The sequence below is a fragment of the Nycticebus coucang genome, chromosome 12 (genome assembly GCF_027406575.1).
Source record: "Nycticebus coucang isolate mNycCou1 chromosome 12, mNycCou1.pri, whole genome shotgun sequence".
NCBI classification, from domain to species: Eukaryota; Metazoa; Chordata; class Mammalia; order Primates; family Lorisidae; genus Nycticebus; species Nycticebus coucang.
Window position 1 is genome coordinate 108,645,819 of NC_069791.1, and position 18,191 is coordinate 108,664,009.

Below are 18,191 nucleotides of genomic sequence, written 5' to 3' on the forward strand. Positions count from 1 at the left end.
GCCGGCTACACACCCAGGCTATATGACACAGCCTTTGTCCCCAGGCTACAAACCCACACAGCACATTACTGTACTGAATGCTGTAAGCAGCCGTTACCACAGTGGCCAGTATTTGTGTATCTAAACATACCTAAACTTAGAAAAGGTACAGGGAAAATACGGTATTAATAATTTTAAGGGACTACCTCAGTCTATGTGGTCAGTTGTTGACCAAAATGTCATTATGTTGTATGTGACTAACTGTGTAAGGGTTTATTTTTGAACTCTCAATTCTACTCCCTCAGTCTCATAACTATCTCTATGTTAGTATCATACTGTTTTGATTACTATATCTTTATAGTAACTTTTGAAATTGGGAAGTATGAGTCTCTAACTTTATTATTTTTTAAAGACCATTTTGGCTATTCTGGGTCCCTTGCAATTTCACATGAATTTTAGGATCAGTTCATCAATTTCTACAAAAAAGGCAGTTGGAATTTTAACAGAGACTGACAGGGATTGTTGAAACGGCAGATCAATTTGGGAAGCATTGTCATCTTAACAAGTCTTTTGATCGAAACAGATGGTATGTCTTCCCATTTATTTAGGTTTTTAATTTCTTTCAATAAATTTTGCAGTTTTCAGAGTACTAGCTTTGTATATCTTTTGTTAAATTTACCCCTCAGTATTTATTATTTTTTGATGCTGTTGGGAATATAGCTGTTTTCTTAATTTCATTTTCAAGTTGTTTGTTACTAGAAACCCATCTGATTCCTGGGTGCTGATCTTGCAACTTTGCTAAACTTGGTTATTAGCTCTAACAGGTACTTTCTGTTTCTTTAGAGTTTGCTGTATTCAAGATCATATTTTTTCTCTTAATTTTTTATTGAATCATAACTATGTACATTAATGGGATACAATGTGCTGATTTACAAGATCATATTATCTGCAAAAAAGTTTTACTTCCTCCTTTCCAACCTGGATGCCTTTTATTTATTTTTCTTGCTGCATTTCTCTGGCTAAAACCTCCACTAAAATATTGAACAGAAATAGTGACAGCAGGTATCTAGTCTTGTTCCTGATCTTAGGAGAAAACACTTAGCCTCTCACCATTAAATATGATATTAACTGAGGTTTTTCATAGATTCCTTTATTAAACTGAGAAAGTGACCTTCCATTCCTAGCTTGTTGAGTATTTCATTTTTAATTATGAAAGGGCATTGAATTTTGTCAAATGCTTTTCCTCTATGTCTTGAGATGATCATGTGCTTTTTACCCTTTATCCATTAACATGGTATATTACACTGTTTGATGTTTCAAATGTTAAACCAACTTTGTATTCCTAAGATAAAGCCCACTTGGTCATGGTGTAGAATCCTTTGTATATGCTGCTGGATTCAATTACTAGTATTTTCTTGGGCATTTCTGCATCCATGTTATAAGAAATAATGGTCTGTAGTATTTTCATGTTGTCTTTTTCTGATTTTGATACCACGATAATATTGGAGTCATAGGATAAATTGGGAAGTGTTCTCTCCTCTTGACAGATCTTTTAGTAAATATTTCATAGTAACTTAATTCTAGCTCAGTCCAGTCTAACCAAGAGGTTAAGAGCCTATAGGGATATAATTTCATTCTGCTACATGACCCAGGAGAAGTTCCTTTACCCAATTTCTCATCTATAAAATGAGGATGGATAATATATATCTCACAGGGATTAAATGATAATACAAGCAAAGAGTTTGACGTGGCCTGGCAATAAGTGGTTCATAATTTTACTAGCCCTTCCCACGCCTACTCACCATACACGTCTCAAGGATAAAGATCATCTTATTTAAATTTGTCCCCCAGAACCTAGCACAACCCCTGCCATACTTTAAGAGGTTGGCATAAATGCTTAATACTGGATCCTGATCACTTCATTGAAACACTTGAGGCCAGATGTTTCCAAGAAATAGAAATTTTTCAATTTTTAGAACAGTAACATGATGCATACACTAAAATTATGTAAAGAACTCCTACCAATCAGCTGGGCATGGCATTGGCTCACGCCTGTAATCCCAGCACTCTGGGAGGCTAAGGCAGGAGGATCCCTTGAGCTCAGAAGTTTGAGACCCTGAACAAAAACAAGACCCCATCTCTACCAAAAATTGAAAAATAAGCCAGGCATTGTGGCAAATATCTATAGTCCTAGCTACTTGGAAGGCTGGGATGTAGGAGGATTGCTCAAACCAATGAGTTTGAGGATGCTGTGAGCTAAGCTGAAGCCATGGCACACTAGCCTGGGAAACAGATTGAGATCCCATCTCAAAAAAAAAAAAAAAAAAAACTCCTAGAAATCAAAAAAATCAAGCCACTTAGTATTTTCCCAATGGCAAGTAATTCACTGAAAGGAAAATAAAAATGTAGAATCAGTGCACAAAGAGATACTGCTTGGTAATATCTTGAGAAATGCACATTCAAACAATCAGATATCATTACCACCTGCATCAATATTTTCTAATGCTGGGAATCAATTATTGGTGAGAACCTGGAAACTCCTATCTTGGACATGGTTGGATGGGGGCGGGAGGGCGCGAGAGATTGGTACAAATATTTTGGAGGACAAATTGGCAAAAGCCAGAAAATTAAACATACACAAATTCTACAACTCAGAAATTCCGCGTGATGACTCCTGCCGCAGAGACCCTGTCATGCATGTGCTCAGGGAGGCACCCTCAAGGATCTTTAGGCATACACTGCCAGAAACCACCAAGAATGAAATGCCAAAACAAGACTCACAGCATCACATGGACCATGATACAGCTGTTTAAAAGAATGGAACAGATATCTACCAAAATGACACAAAAAGTTCTCCAAGATCCATTGCTGAAGGATGCACAGTAACAGTCAAACAAAACTGAGTGCTTTTGACAGGCCCACACAGCAAATAGAGAGATAAATTTCTCATCTCCCCTGCCCCAGAATATAACCATGGCTCCCTCTGGGCATCTGGGAAAAGAACCAGGACTGGGTATGGTACCTGTCAAATGGAATTTTAGCCTTATTTTAAATATTTTATTTTTCTACAAGGACTATGTAGTCATGTAGTATTGGTATCATTTAAAAATTAATACTTAGGAATAAACTTAACCAAGGAGGCAAAAGATTTCAACCAATTAGTTCACTAAAAACTACAAGACTTTGGTGAAAGAAATTAGAGAAGACACAATAAAATAGAAAAACATCCCACGTTCACAGACTGGAAGACTTAATATCACGAAGATGCCAATACCACCCAAAGCGAATCTGTGGATGTAATGCAATTCCTAACAAATCCCAGTGGAATTTTCTTTTTTCTTTTCTTTTCTTTCTTTCTTTCTTTTTTTTTTTTTTCCAGAGATAAGAAAATCTAACCTAAAACTTGTATGACTTCTCAAAGGACCGCATATAACCAAAATAATCTTGAAAAAGAAGAGCAAAGTTGGATGTGTCACCAAACTATAGTAATCAAAACACCAAAGTATGGCCAAAACACAGACAGACAGATCACTGAAATAGAACAGATAGCTCAGAGATAAACCCTTGCACATATGCTCAAAGATTTTCAAAAAGGTGCCAAGCCCAATGGGGAAAGGATAGTTTTTTCAACAAATGTTGTTGGGAAAACTGGACATTCACATGCAAAATAATGAAGGTGGATGATTACCTTATACCATGTATATGTGTAAAAATCAACTCAAACACTGAAAAATAGGAGTTAAAACTATCAAAGTCTTAGGTAAAACTCTGATGAAAAGCTTCATGGCATTGAATTTAGCAATGATTTCTTACATATAGGATGATAAATTGTGCCACATCAGAAACTAAAAGCTTCTGTGCATCAAAGGATACTATTAACAATGTGAAAAGGCAAATTATATATCTGATAAGAAGTTAACAGAACATATTAAAGAACTTCTATAACTCAACAACAAAACAAGCATCCTGATTCAAAAACAAAGGACTAAACAAGACATTTCTTTAAAGAAAATATCCTAATAATCAATAAGCACAGGAAATGAGATGCCCTGACATCACTAACCGCCAGGAAAATGCAAATCAAAGCCACAGTGACAAACCACTTCACACACATTAGGATGGCTGTTCTAAAGACAACAAAAAACAAAACCAACCAAACAAACAAAACACCCCACACACACAGAACATAAGTATTGGTAATCAGAATATTTGCATGCTGATGGTGGGAATGTAAAGTGGTACTGCTGCTGCAGGAAACAGTATGAAGTTTCCTCAAAGAAGTAAAAATGCAATTGCCATATGGTCCAGCAATTATGCATCTGGGTAGGCACTCAAAAGAACTGAAATCAATTGCAAGAATTAAAAGCATCAAACAGATATGTGTCCACCCATCTTCATAGCAGCACTATTCACAATAGCCAAAAGGTGGAAACAACCCAGGTGTCCATTGACAGGTGAACAGATAACTAAAATGCAGTATATAGACAATGGAATATTAGTCAGCCTTAAAAAGGAAAGAGATTTTGACACATGCTATAACATGAATGTTGAGAACATTATGCTGAATAAAATAAGCCAATCACCAAAGGACAAATACTTTATGATTCTACTTGCATGTGGTACCTAGAATAGACAAAACCACAAAACAGAAAGTAGAACAATGGTTGCGGGAGTGAAGATCAGGGAATGGGGAATTAGACTTTCACTTCTGCAAGATGAAAAATTCTGGAGATGATGGTGGTGACATTCGCATAAGTAAATGCACTTAATGCCACCGAACTTAAAAATGCCACTTAAAAATGGTTAAAATAGTAAATTTTATTATATACTACATATATGTTTACCTGCAATAAAAAACAATTAAAAGGGGGAGGGAGGCAAGATGGCTGACTGAAGCCAGCTTTCGACAGTGGCTCCCATCCAGAGGGAGAAATAATGGCCAGAAATAACCCAATAAAGCAGAATATCGGGGGCTGAGCTGAGAAAGAGGATCGATAGATTTGCATCACCCCTGCTGTGACAAGCTGGGACTCCAAGGAAACAAATTTCAGCTTCTCTAGCCAAACAGTGAAAAATAATCATGGGGGGAAATCAGTGGAAAAACTATGGCAACATGAATAATCAGAGTACATAAACTTCCCCAAGGAATGACAAAGGAGACACAACAGAAGATCCCATTCATAAACAAATGGCTGAGATGTCAGAAATTAGATTCAGAATTTGGATTGCAAATAAGATTAACAGAATGGAGGTAAAGATGGAATTAGAAATTCAACTAGTAATTCAAAAGTTGTCTCAAGAATTCAATGAATTCAAAGACAAAATCACCAAAGATTTTGACACATTGAGGCAAGAACTTGCAGCCCTCAAAGATCTGAGCAATACAGTAGAATCCCTCAGTAACAGATGGAGCAGGCAGAAGAAAGGATCTCAGACATTGAAGACAAAGCTTTTGAACGCTCCCAAACACTCAAACAGGATGAGACATGGAGAGCAAAAATGGATCATTCCCTGAGAGAACTGTGGGACCTCTCCAAAAGAGCAAACATTCACCTCATAGGAATCCCTGAAGGAGAAGAGGATGGTCTGAAAGGCCCAGATGCTCTACTCCAAGAGATAATTGAGGAGAACTTCCCAAGCATGGCAAGAGATACTGAACTTCAGATAGCAGACAGTTTGAGAACCCGAGCACAACTCGACCCAAATAAAGCATCTTCTAGACACTTGTAATTAACTTCACCAAAGTTAACATGAAGGAGAAAATCCTGCAAGCAACCAGATGTAAGAAAATCATAACCTACAAGGGGAAGAATATTAGAATGACTACAGATTTCTCTGCTGAAACTTTTTAAGACAGAAGAGGATGGTCATCGCCCTTCAATCTAAAAACAAAACAACTTTCAACCCAAGATCCTGTATCCAGCTAAATTGAGCTTCATTTATGACAGAGAAGTTAAATACCTTAATTACATATACATGTTGAAGAAATTTCCACAGTGGTGGAAAGATTCAAAATGTCCACTGGGGGCGGTGCCTGTGGCTCAAAGGAGTAGGGCGCTAGCCCCATATGCTGAAGGTGGGGGGTTCAAACCCAGCCCCAGCCAAAAACTGAAAAAAAGAAAGAAAGAAAGAAAGAAAAGTGTCCACTAGACTTTCAAAAAACTTGACACCCAAAATACTACCAGGCTTATCAATACTCTCAATTAATGTGAATGGCTTAAACTGTCCTCTTAAGAGGTGCAGATTGGCTGACTGGATACAAAAACTCAGGCCAGATATCTGCTGCATACAAGAATCTCTTCTTACCTTAAAAGATAAATATAGACTCAGGGTTAAGGGATGGGCATCTGTAATACAGGCAAACAGAAATCAGAAAACAGCAGAGGTGGCAATTTTATTTGCAGATACACTAGGCTTTAAACTAACAAAAGTAAGGAAAGACAAGGATGGTCACTTCATATTTGTTAAAGGAAACACTCAACATGACGAGATGTCAATTATTAACATTTATGCGCCCAACCAGAATGCTCCTCAATTTATAAGGGAGACCCTAATAGACATGACCAATTTAGTATGTTCCATCACCATAATAGTTGGAGATTTTAACACCCCTTTGGCAGTGTTGGATAGATCCTCCAATAAGAAATTAAGCAGGTCCTCTGTCACCTTTACTATTCAACATAGTGCTGGAAGTTCTAGCCAATACAATTAGGCAAGACAAGGAAATAAAGGGAATCCAAATGGGAGCAGAGGAGGTCAAACTCTCCCTGTTTGCTGACGACATGATCTTATACTTAGAGAACCCCAAAGACTCAACCACAAGACTCCTAGAAGTCATCAAAAAATACAGTAATGTTTCAGGATATAAAATCAATGTCCACAAGTCAGTAGCCTTTGTATACACCAATAACAGTCAAGATGAGAAGCTAATTAAGGACACAACTCCCTTCACCATAGTTTCAAAGAAAATGAAATACCTAGGAATATACCTAACGAAGGAGGTGAAGGACCTCTATAAAGAAAACTATGAAATCCTCAGAAAGGAAATAGCAGAGGATATTAATAAATGGAAGAACATACCATGCTCATGGATGGGAAGAATCAACATTGTTAAAATGTCTATACTTCCCAAAGCAATCTACCTATTCAATGCCATTCCTATCAAAGTACCTACATCGTACTTTCAAGATTTGGAAAAAATGATTCTGCGTTTTGTATGGAACCGGAAAAAAACCTGTATAGCTAAGGCAGTTCTTAGTAATAAAAATAAAGCTGGGGGCATCAGCATACCAGATTTTAGTCTGTACTACAAAGCCATAGTGCTCAAGACAGCATGGTACTGGCACAAAAACAGAGACATAGACACTTGGAATCGAATTGAAAACCAAGAAATGAAACTAACATCTTACAACCACCTAATCTTTGATAAACCAAACAAGAACATACCTTGGGGGGAAAAGACTCCCTATTCAATAAATGGTGTTGGGAGAACTGGATGTCTACATGTAAAACACTGAAACTGGACCCACACCTTTCCCCACTCACAAAAATTGATTCAAGATGGATAAAGGACTTAAATTTAAGGCATGAAACAATAAAAATCCTCAAAGAAAGCATAGGAAAAACACTGGAAGATATTGGCCTGGGGGAAGACTTCATGAAGAAGACTGCAATGGCAATTGCAACAACAACAAAAATAAACAAATGGGACTTCATTAAACTGAAAAGCTTTTGTACAGCTAAGGAGACAATAACCAAAGCAAAGAGACAACCTACACAATGGGAAAGGATATTTGCATATTTTCAATCAGACAAAAGCTTGATAACTAGGATCTATAGAGAACTCAAATTAATCCACATGAAAAAAGCCAACAATCCCATATATCAATGGGCAAGAGACATGAATAGAACTTTCTCTAAAGACGACAGACGAATGGCTAACAAACACATGAAAAAATGTTCATCATCTCTATATATTAGAGAAATGCAAATCAAAACAACCCTGAGATATCATCTAACCCCAGTGAGAATGGCCCACATCACAAAATCTCAAAACTGCAGATGCTGGCGTGGATGTGGAGAGAAGGGAACACTTTTACACTGCTGGTGGGTCTGCAAACTAGTACAACCTTTCTGGAAGGAAGTATGGAGAAACCTCAAAGCACTCAAGCTAGACCTCCCATTTGATCCTGCAATCCCATTGCTGGGCATCTACCCAGAAGGAAAAAAATCCTTTTATCATAAGGACACTTGTACTAGACTGTTTATTGCAGCTCAATTTACAATCGCCAAAATGTGGAAACAGCCTAAATGCCCACCAACCCAGGAATGGATTAACAAGCTGTGGTATATGTATACCATGGAATACTATTCAGCCGTTAAAAAAAATGGAGACTTTACATCCTTCGTATTAACCTGGATGGAAGTGGAAGACATTATTCTTAGTAAAGCATCACAAGAATGGAGAAGCATGAATCCTATGTACTCAATTTTGATATGAGGACAATTAATGACAATTAAGGTTATGGGGGGGGAAGCAGAAAGAGGGATGGAGTGAGGGGGGTGGGGCCTTGGTGTGTGTCACACTTTATGGGGGCAAGACGTGATTGCAAGAGGGACTTTACCTAACAATTGCAATCAGTGTAACTGGCTTATTGTACCCTCAATGAATCCCCAACAATAAAAAAAAAAAAAAAGAAAGAAATTAAGCAAAGAAATTTTGGACTTAAACTTCACCGAATAACAATTGAATTTAACAGACATCTATAGAACATTTCATCCTAACAAAACTAAATACACATTCTTCTCATCAGCCCATGAAACATCCTCCAAATTGATCACATCTTATGTCACAAGTCCAACCTCAGCAAATTTAAAAGTATAGAAATCATTGCTTGTATTTTCTTGGATCATCACACAATAAAAGTTGAACTCACCAATAACAGGTATCTGCATGATTCATACAAAAAACTAAATAACCTTATGCTAAATGACAGCTGGGTCATAGATGAGATCAAGAAGGAAATCACCAAATTTTTGGAATAAAACAATAATGAAACACAAATTATCAGAACCTGTTGGATACTGCAAAGACAGTGCTAAGAGAGAAATTTATAGCATTGCAAGCCTTCCTCAAGGGAACAGAAAGAGAGGAAGTCAATAACTTAATAGAACATCTTAAGCAACTAGAAAAGGAAGAACATTCCAACCCCAAACCCAGCAGAAGAAAAGAAATAACTAAAATTAGAGAATTAAATGAAATCAAAAACAAAAGAATATTCAAAAGATCAATGAATCAAAAAGTTGTTTTTTTAAAAAATTCAACAAAATTGATAAACCTTTGGCCAACCTAACCAAAAATAGAAAATTAAAGTCCATAATATCATCAATCAGAAATGACAAAGGTGAAATAACAACAGACACCTCAGAAATTCAAAAAATCCTTAATGAATACTACAAAAAACTTTATTCTCAGAAATATGAAAATCTGAAAGAAATTGGCCAATACTTGGAAGCACACCAACTTCCTAAACTTAATCAGAAAGATTAAGAAATGCTGAACAGACCTATATCAAGTACTGAAATAGAATCAACTATAGGAAATCTCCCCAAAAAAAGAAGAGTCTGGGATCGGATGGCTTCACATCAGAATTCTACCAAACCTTTAAAGAGGAACTAGTACCTATATTACTTAACCATTTCCAAAACATTGAAAAAGAAGGAATACTTCCCAACACATTCTATGAAGCAAATATCACCCTGATCCCCAAACCAGGAAAAGACCCAACAAGAAAAGAAAACTATAAACCAATTACTTTAATGAACATAGATGCAAAAATGTTCAATAAGATCCTAGCAAAAAGAATCCAGCAACACATGAAATGAATTATACACCATGACCAAGTGGGTTTTATCCCAGGGTCTCAAGGTTGGTTCAAAATACGTAAATCTATAAATATAATACATCACATAAACAAACTAAAAAACAAAGACCATATGATTCTCTCAATAGATGCATAAAAAGCTTTTGACAATATCCAGCATCCTTTCATGATTAGAACACTTAAGAAAATAGGTGTAGAAGGGACTTTTCTTAAACCAATAGAGGCCATCTATAGCAAACCCACAGCCAATATCATATTGAATGGAGTAAAATTGAAATCATTTCCACACAGATCAGGAACCAGGCAATGTTGCCCATTGTCTTCACTGCTTTTTAACATTGTAATGGAAGTCTCAGCCATCACAATCAAGCAAGAGAAGGCGATCAAGGGTATACAAATAGGGTCAGAGGAGACCAAACTTTCACTCTTCTCAGATGATATGATTTTATACCTGGAAAATCCCAGGGACTCAACCACAAAACTCTTAAAAGTGATCAAAGAATACAGTAGCATCTCAGGATACAAAATCAATACTCACAAATCAAGCTTTTATATATACTACTAATAGTTCAAGCTGAAAAAACCATCAAGGACTCTATTCCCTTTACAGTTGTGCCAAAGAAGATTAAATGTTTGGGAATTTGCCCAACAAAGGACGTGAAAGATCTCTATAAAGAGAATTGTGAAACTCTGAGAAAAGAAATAGCTGAAGATGTTAACAAATGGAAAAACATACCATGCTCATGGTTGGGAAGAAACAACATTGTTAAAATGTCCATATTACCCAAAGCAATTTACAAATTTAATGCAATCCCTATCAAAGCACCACCATCATACTTTAGAGATCTGGAAAAAACAGTACTTTGTTTTATAAGGAATCAGAAAAAACCTCAAATAGCCAAGACATTACTCAAAAATAAAAATAAATCAGGAGGAATCACACTATCAGACTCCAAACTATACTATAAATCTATAGTGATCAAAACAGCATGGTATTGGCACAAGAATAGAGAGGTAGATGTCTGAAACAGAATTGAGAACCAAGAGATGAACCCAGACACTTACTGTCATTTGATCTTTGATGAACCCATTAAAAATATAACTTGGGGAAAAGATTCCCTATTTAACAAATGTTGCTGGGAGAATTGGCTGGTGACTTGTAGAAGACTGAAACTGGACCCACACCTTTCACCATTAACAAAAATTGACTCTCACTGGATAAAAGATTTAAACTTAAGACATGAAACTATAAAGATCCTTGGAGAGAGTGCAGGAGAAACACTTGAAGAAATTGGCCTGGGAGAATACTTTGTGAGGAGGACCCTCCCGGGCAATTGAAGCAACACCAAAAATACATTACTGGGATCTGATCAAACTAAAAAGCTTCTGCACAACCAAAAACACAGTAAGTAAAGCAAGCAGACAGCCTTCAGAATGGGAGAGAATATTTGCAGGTTATGCTTCTGACAAAGGTTTGATAACCAGAATCCACAGAGAACTCAAATTTATTAATAAGAAAAGAACAAGTAATCCCATTTCATTGTAGGCAAGGGACTTGAACAGAAGCTTCTCTGAAGAAGACAAATGGATGACCTACAGACACCTGAAAAAATGCTCATCTTTAATCATCAGAGAAATGCAAATCAAAACCACTTTGAGATATCATCTAACTCCCGTAAGAGTGGCTCACATAACAAAATCCCCAAACTACAGAAGTTGGCATGGATTTGGAGAAAAGGGAACACTTCTGCACTGCTGGTGGGAGTGCAAGCTAATACGTCCCTTTTGGAAAGAAGTGTGGAGAATACTCAGGGATCTAAAAGTAGACCTGCCATTTGATCCTGCAATTCTTCTACTAGGTGTATATCCAAAAGACCAAAAATCACTTTATAACAAAGATATTTGCACCAGATTGTTCATTGCAGCTCAATTCATAATAGTCAAGTCATGGAAGAAGCCCGAGTGCCCATCAACCCATGAATGGATTAATAAATTATGGTATATGTATACCATGGAATATTATGCAGCCTTAAAAAAGATGGAGACTTTACCTCTTTTATATTCACATGGATCGAGGGAGGGTGAATGGTGGGATCACACCTATAGTGCATAATGCAAGGGTACATGACGGATCTATTAGTATAGAGTATAATGTCTTAACACAATAACTAAGTAAATGAGATAAGGTATATATTAACCAGAGTAATGTAAGTTTTCCTAATTCTATATGAAATCAGCACATTGTACCCCATAAATGCAGTAATGTATACATGATCTATGTGTTTACGATTTAATATAAAATAAAAAAATTCAAAAATAAACATACAGAGCTAAGTGTATGCCTCATAAGAACTACCACCTGTTCAGCTTCTGAGCTCAAAAAGTCCTGATTTACCAAGAAGAACCAACCCTCAGCAAAACTTAAAAGTGAACCCATTTCCGAAATGCATTGCTATTGGGCGGTGCCTGTGGCTCAGTAAGTAGGACACCGGTCCCATATATAGAGGGTGGCGGGTTCAAACCTGGCCCTGGACAAACTGCAACAAAAAATAGCCAGGTGTTGCGGCAGGCGCCTGTAGTCCCAGCTACTTGGGAGACTGAGGCAAGAGAATCACCTACGCCCAAGAGCTGGAGGTTGCTGTGAGCTGTGACACCACACCACTCTACCAAGGGCAACAGAGTGAGACTCTGTCTCTTTTAAAAAAAAAGCATTTTTACAAGTTGGAAGTCTATGTTCCCCAGGCCCTCTTGGCAGTCCTTGGCACTCCGGTAAGTGTTTAATGGTAACATCACCAAGCCTGACTTTTAGCTGCATGCATCCTTGTGATCAGGGCTGAGGGACCGAATGGGGGACTCCCCAGCTCCCAGGGACTAAACTGGATGGAGGGACTTGCTCTGCGGAGATGTCCTATCCAGACTCACCTCCATGAAGGGGTTGAGGGGCCTCATAGGGGACTCCCCAACTCCCAGAGACTAAGCTGGAGGGACTCACTCTGCGGAGAAGTCCTATCTAGACTCACCTCCATGAAGTGATTGCTCAGGGCTGGCCCTGAGTCATTCCTGAAGGTCTGGCTGGCGTGGAAGAGTTTCTTGTTGCCATGCTGGTCCCAGTGCTCCCCGTAGCTCACCTCTAGTTCTGAGTGCAGGTGGCCCCAGGCCTCCTGGTGCTGGAGCTGGACCTGGGGACACACACAAGCAGAGGCCCTGCCTACCCAGTCCCTGGGCTCCCTCCCACCAGCAACCCTGGGATAGTAGTTTCCTTTTGGGATTTTTTGGCATTGATTTTGACTTTGTAAAACACAGTAGAACCTCCCTACATTGACCACCTCCCTACACTGACCACCTCCTTAAGTTGACTTAATTTTATAGACCAGACTTGTAGCCCTAGTTCCTCATGTCGACCACCTCTGAACGTTGAACTATTTGTTACAGTCCCTTGGGTGGTCAACTTACATTGGTTCTACTGTACTGCATTAGGCTATGATTCATTTTGATGACTAAGGTTTTGGCACCCCCTTAAATTTTGCACCCAAGGTGAGTAACTTACTTGGCTCACCCTGATAGGAGTTGGAAGAGCCAGCAACCATGCTGGGCACCATAGTCTAATCCATACAACTTCCAAGGCCCAGTCCCTATGCTCACATCACACCCTCTGGCCCCAACTCCCTGGATAGAACCTACACAGGTCAGGGTTTCAACTGGCAAGTTCATGGGATTCTGCTGCCTTCTCTGACCTCTGAACCATGGGTCAAAGCAACACAGCGTCATTCACTGAACACATTTTCCTGAGTACTAAGCATGAATCAGGCACGGTGCTGGGCATCAGGTACCCAGGCCTGAATGAGCCAGAAGACACAGACCTTACCCTCATGGGGATGATGAACCACTGGGACAGGCAAACCTTAAACAAGTAAATGAACAAAGCAGCAGCTGCTTCTGCCTTCTGCTCACCTGTCTGGCTGCTCTGGCAGACTGCCAGTTCCTTAACAATACTGCTTTCTCCCTCTTGCCCCAGGACCTTTGCACTTGGCTGTTCCCTCTGTCTAGAGCACGCTTCCATGGGGACAGAACTGTCTCCTGTTTTAATTCCCAGCTTCAGCATCACTGTCCCAAAGGAGCCTCCCCCCCCCCCCCCAGCCCCGTCCTTGTCCAGCCCTGACTCCACTGCCTTCTGCTCTCTGGGACTCTACTCTGCTCTCCACCCACAGCAATTACATTTCCCACATTTAGATTTCTTTCTTTCTGTCCCACCCCACAGCAGGATGGCAGGGACTAGGTACTGCCATGTCCACAGCTCTCTCCCCAGGGCTGGGTGTGCACAGGTGTTAATGAAGATCAGTTGAGTGTACAGACAGAAGACTGAGGCTGGAGTCCCTGGATCTGTGAGCTACACGACTGTGAGCAAAACGTCTCTCCAGGGATGAGTTTGGGGTATACAAATCACCAACTGCTGCACTTCCCTGATCCCCCCACCTGGCTGGGCACCCACCTTGTGGCTGAAGGCTGGGATCTGCGTGCAGTGGAGCTCGTGGCCCAGCTCCAGCCGGTAGGTGCCCTCTGCACTGGTCTGTGTCTGCAGCTTCTGGCTGGTGCTGCACACGTGCGCTGGCTGCTTCATCTGACCTGTTTGGTCAACACAGGGACCGCTGCCCTTTCTCTGCTGGGCGGCCCCCTACCAGGACTCCAAGGAGAAGAAGCACAGCCCAGCCTCAGCCACCACTTCCACCCTCCTCTCCTGATGTCACCTCATGGGAGCATCCGTGAGAGGTTTTAAGAGACACCCAAGGCACTTTTTGTTTGTTTTGAGACAGAGGCTGACTCTGTCCCACTGGGTAGAGTACCGTGGTGTTATCATAGTTCACAGCAACCTCAAACTTGTGGGTTTGAGTGATCCTTTTGCCTCAGCCTCCCAAGTAGCTGGGACTATAGGTGCCCACCCATGCCCAGTGAGTTTTTCTATTTTTTTTTTTTTTAAGCAGAGACAGGGTCTCACTCTTGCTAAGGTTGGTCTCAAACTCCTGAGCTCAAGCAATTCACCTGCGTCAGTCTCCCAGGGTGCTAGGATCACAGGCATGAACCACTGCGCCTAGCCTGGAAGGCACACTTTTAATGGGCAGGTGCTTAGTCCCATTCAGAGCCAATCAGTAACTAACTGGGAGCCCCGTGGTGACAGGGGAATCAGCCCACAGAGCCACAGCCCCAGGAAAGGGCACAGGTCCTGCCACCCCTACTTAGCCCCAGCCGGGTATGCAGCGCCATACCCAGGAGGCCATACTTGATCCGCAGGGAGCTGGTCCAGAGGCGGCCCCGCTGCTGCAGCAGGCCCAGGGCACGCAGCTCCACCTGCCCAGGCACAAAGAGGTCAGCGGCCAGGGATGCCACCCGCAGCCCATCCTCCGCCTTCTTCTCCAGCAGCACTGTGGGGACAGCAGGCAGCGAGAGGGGTGGGCACGTGTGGCCAGGCCCCGGGGACCAACACCCCCAGGATGGGGGTTCCCCAAACAACACCTGCACCTGGAGCTGGGGAACCCTGATACAGGCCGCAGACGGCACCTGCGTATCTGTGGCAAGCCCAAAAGTTACTTTTTTTTTGCAGTTTTTGGCCAGGTTTGAACCCACCCCCTCCGGTATATGGGGCCAGCACCCTACTCCTTTAAGCCACAGGTGCTGTCCCAAAAAGTCACTTTTGAGGATCCCAGACAAGTTTTTACATGAAGTAAAAAGAGACAAAACCAAACAGGACAGAAGAGAAGGGGAATGATAGCACACTGGGGCCATCAAGGAAACTTCACTTTCTGAAACTTGTGCTTCTGCCATGCTGATGTCCAGCCAGAAGGCACAGGCAGAGAGACCCAGGCCAGGTGTTAAGACACCAAACGCCTCGCCAGGCAGTCAATAGCCACTGCTCCAAGAGTCCTCTGGCCCAGCTCCCAACCTTGCAATCTTCTGGAACACCCCATGGGAGGCACAGCTAGGGGCCACCCCCGCTCGGCATCAGGGCTGACACCTGCTCAGGCTGCCAGAGCCCAGGCCAGACTACATTCAGCTTCTTAAAAAATGCCTCACGGGGCAGCGCCTGCGGATCAAAGGAATAGGGCACTGGCCCCATATGCCGGAGATGGTGGGTTCAAACCCAGCCCCGGCCAAAAACTGCAAAAAAAAAAATGCCTCACGTGCATTTTAGGTCAAAACGCCCAGTGTATTTCTCACTGTGAGTCAGAAACAAAACTGTCCAAAAACTGCTGTTTCAAGGTTTGTGGGGGACAGTTGGTGGGTTCTAAGGGGCTCAAACAAAACTTGAGTTTGTCCTAGGATGGGACATTGACATGAAGCAGAGTGGATAGACGGGGAGCACCAGCCCACCCCCAGCCTGACCGCTGAGGAAGGGAGGGGGAGAAGGGGTCCCTCCTCCTACCTGTCACATGGGCCTGATCACCCAGCAGATGGCTCAGGGACACAGAGAAGGCCAACCTGCTGCCCGCCTGCCATGTGAGGTTCCCAGCAAGGACCAGGGGGCTGCCTGCAGTCACCAGTTTCACCTCCAGCTCAGCCTCAAACCGCTGCACCTCGCCATCCTCTGCTGGCTGCAGGTCGCTCCAACCCTGAAAAGACCCCAGCATCACCTGGTGGGTGGGGTCAGCCTGGGTCAGCAGGCCCAACCTTGACCACATGGGCTGGGCCCTGATAGAGGGCAGGAGTTAGAGCTTAGCTAACAGCCTTTTTACACTGATCTTCCCAATTTTTTAAATTCTGTACTTTCCAAAATAAGTAAACAATGTTACAAATTCAGACATAAGTGCAAGGGACCGCTCTACTCTCCCCCTCATCCCTTTCGTCCAACCTATGAGGGACTTGTCCCAGCAGAACACATCTGGAATCTGTCCCTTCCACCTCCTTCACATCATCAATCCTATGTCACTGCAAGGACCTCCTCTCAGCCCCGACCCTGGCCCCTGGGTACTATTTTCTATCAGGCAACCAGAACAACGCTTTTGACATGCGTAAGGCTCATGGCACACTCTTCTTAGAACAAAATTCAAAGTTTTTGCAAAGGCCAACAAGGCCAGGCCCAGGACCTTTCCTGTAGGTCAGGGGTGCAGACCTGGCCAGATCCCAGCAGAGCCGTCCACAGGAGGACCCTGCCTCAGGGTGGGACAGACAGGACACAGCCCCACACTGGAGCTTTTCTGGGGGAAACAGCACAACTGCAAATGTCATCTTTGATAGCCCCGCAAACCTGAGACCCACCCATGGACCTCTCAGCTGGCCACCAGTTTACACAAAAGGTGTCAAACAACACTCTCTATTCCTAGAGTCACTATTTGATGTGCTGTCTCCTCCTCCCCCTCTCTCATAAATCCCTTCTTTGTTCTTTGGCAACAATGCAAATTGTCTGATGATGCTTCAGCAAGATGTCACATGACATGGTCTGTCTCCTCTCTGTCAAACATTCCAAGCACATTCCCACCCCAGGGCCTTTGCACGCTGCCCTCGCCTGCACATCCTTTGTGTCTTTGCTAAAAGTTATTTTCTCAAGCTGGCTTGCCTGTCAGCCTATTTAAAACTGGAGCCACCTTAAAGCCCCTCCCCTCTGGAGATGCAGAATCCTGTACCCAGCTCAAGGCCCCCTTCTTACACTGGCCTATTGCACAGTATAATTTGTTTATTTACTATCCCTTTTGCACGCACAAGAACATGAGCTCCGTGGGGAGAGGAATCTCTGTGTGTCATTTTCACTGCATCTCTCCTCTGTATCTGGCACACTTGGTGCTTGATAAGTAGCCACTGAGTAAATAAAGACACCAAAAAATAAAGATTCTATTTTTATTCCCTGGTCCCCACGTCCTCTTCCTCAGAAGCAGCCCCTGTGCCTAGTTTCTTGTGTTTCTTCAAGAGCCAGAGCCAGGTAATCCTACCCCTCTGGGAAGCTGAGGCAAGTGGATTGCTTAAGCTCAGGCAGGAGTTGGAGACCAGCCTTAGCAAGCATCTCTACTAAAAATAGAAAAAACTAGCCCAGCACAGTGGCTGGCACCTGTAGTCCCAGCTACTTGGGAGGCTGAGGCAAGATAATTGCTCAAGCCCAAGAGTTTGAGGTTGCTATGAGCTGTGATGGCACAGCACTCTACCAGTAAGACTCTGTCTCAAAAAAAAAGAAACAAATAGGAACCAACATGGGCCTATACAAACTTGTGTGTGTGTGTGCACTTGTACGTATGTGTGTACACATGCATGTGCAGACCCACAATCCCTCTTCCTCTTTACAGAAACAGATGTAGGCCTCCTGCTTCTCTAGCTGGAGGGTGTGCGTGGCCATGGTTTTGTCTGCTC

At 41.9% G+C, this 18,191-nt stretch overlaps 1 protein-coding gene across 1 annotated transcript in view; it reads right to left on the minus strand.

Annotated features, from left to right (window-relative positions):
- The window catches only part of LOC128562067 (uncharacterized), a 152,631-nt gene that overhangs the window by 85,429 nt on the left and 49,011 nt on the right, over positions 1 to 18,191 (minus strand). Inside the window, 4 exon segments of the mRNA XM_053556665.1 lie at positions 12,884 to 13,042; positions 14,353 to 14,486; positions 15,125 to 15,280; positions 16,279 to 16,465. Of these exon segments, the coding sequence (XP_053412640.1) occupies positions 12,884 to 13,042; positions 14,353 to 14,486; positions 15,125 to 15,280; positions 16,279 to 16,465 (636 nt within the window).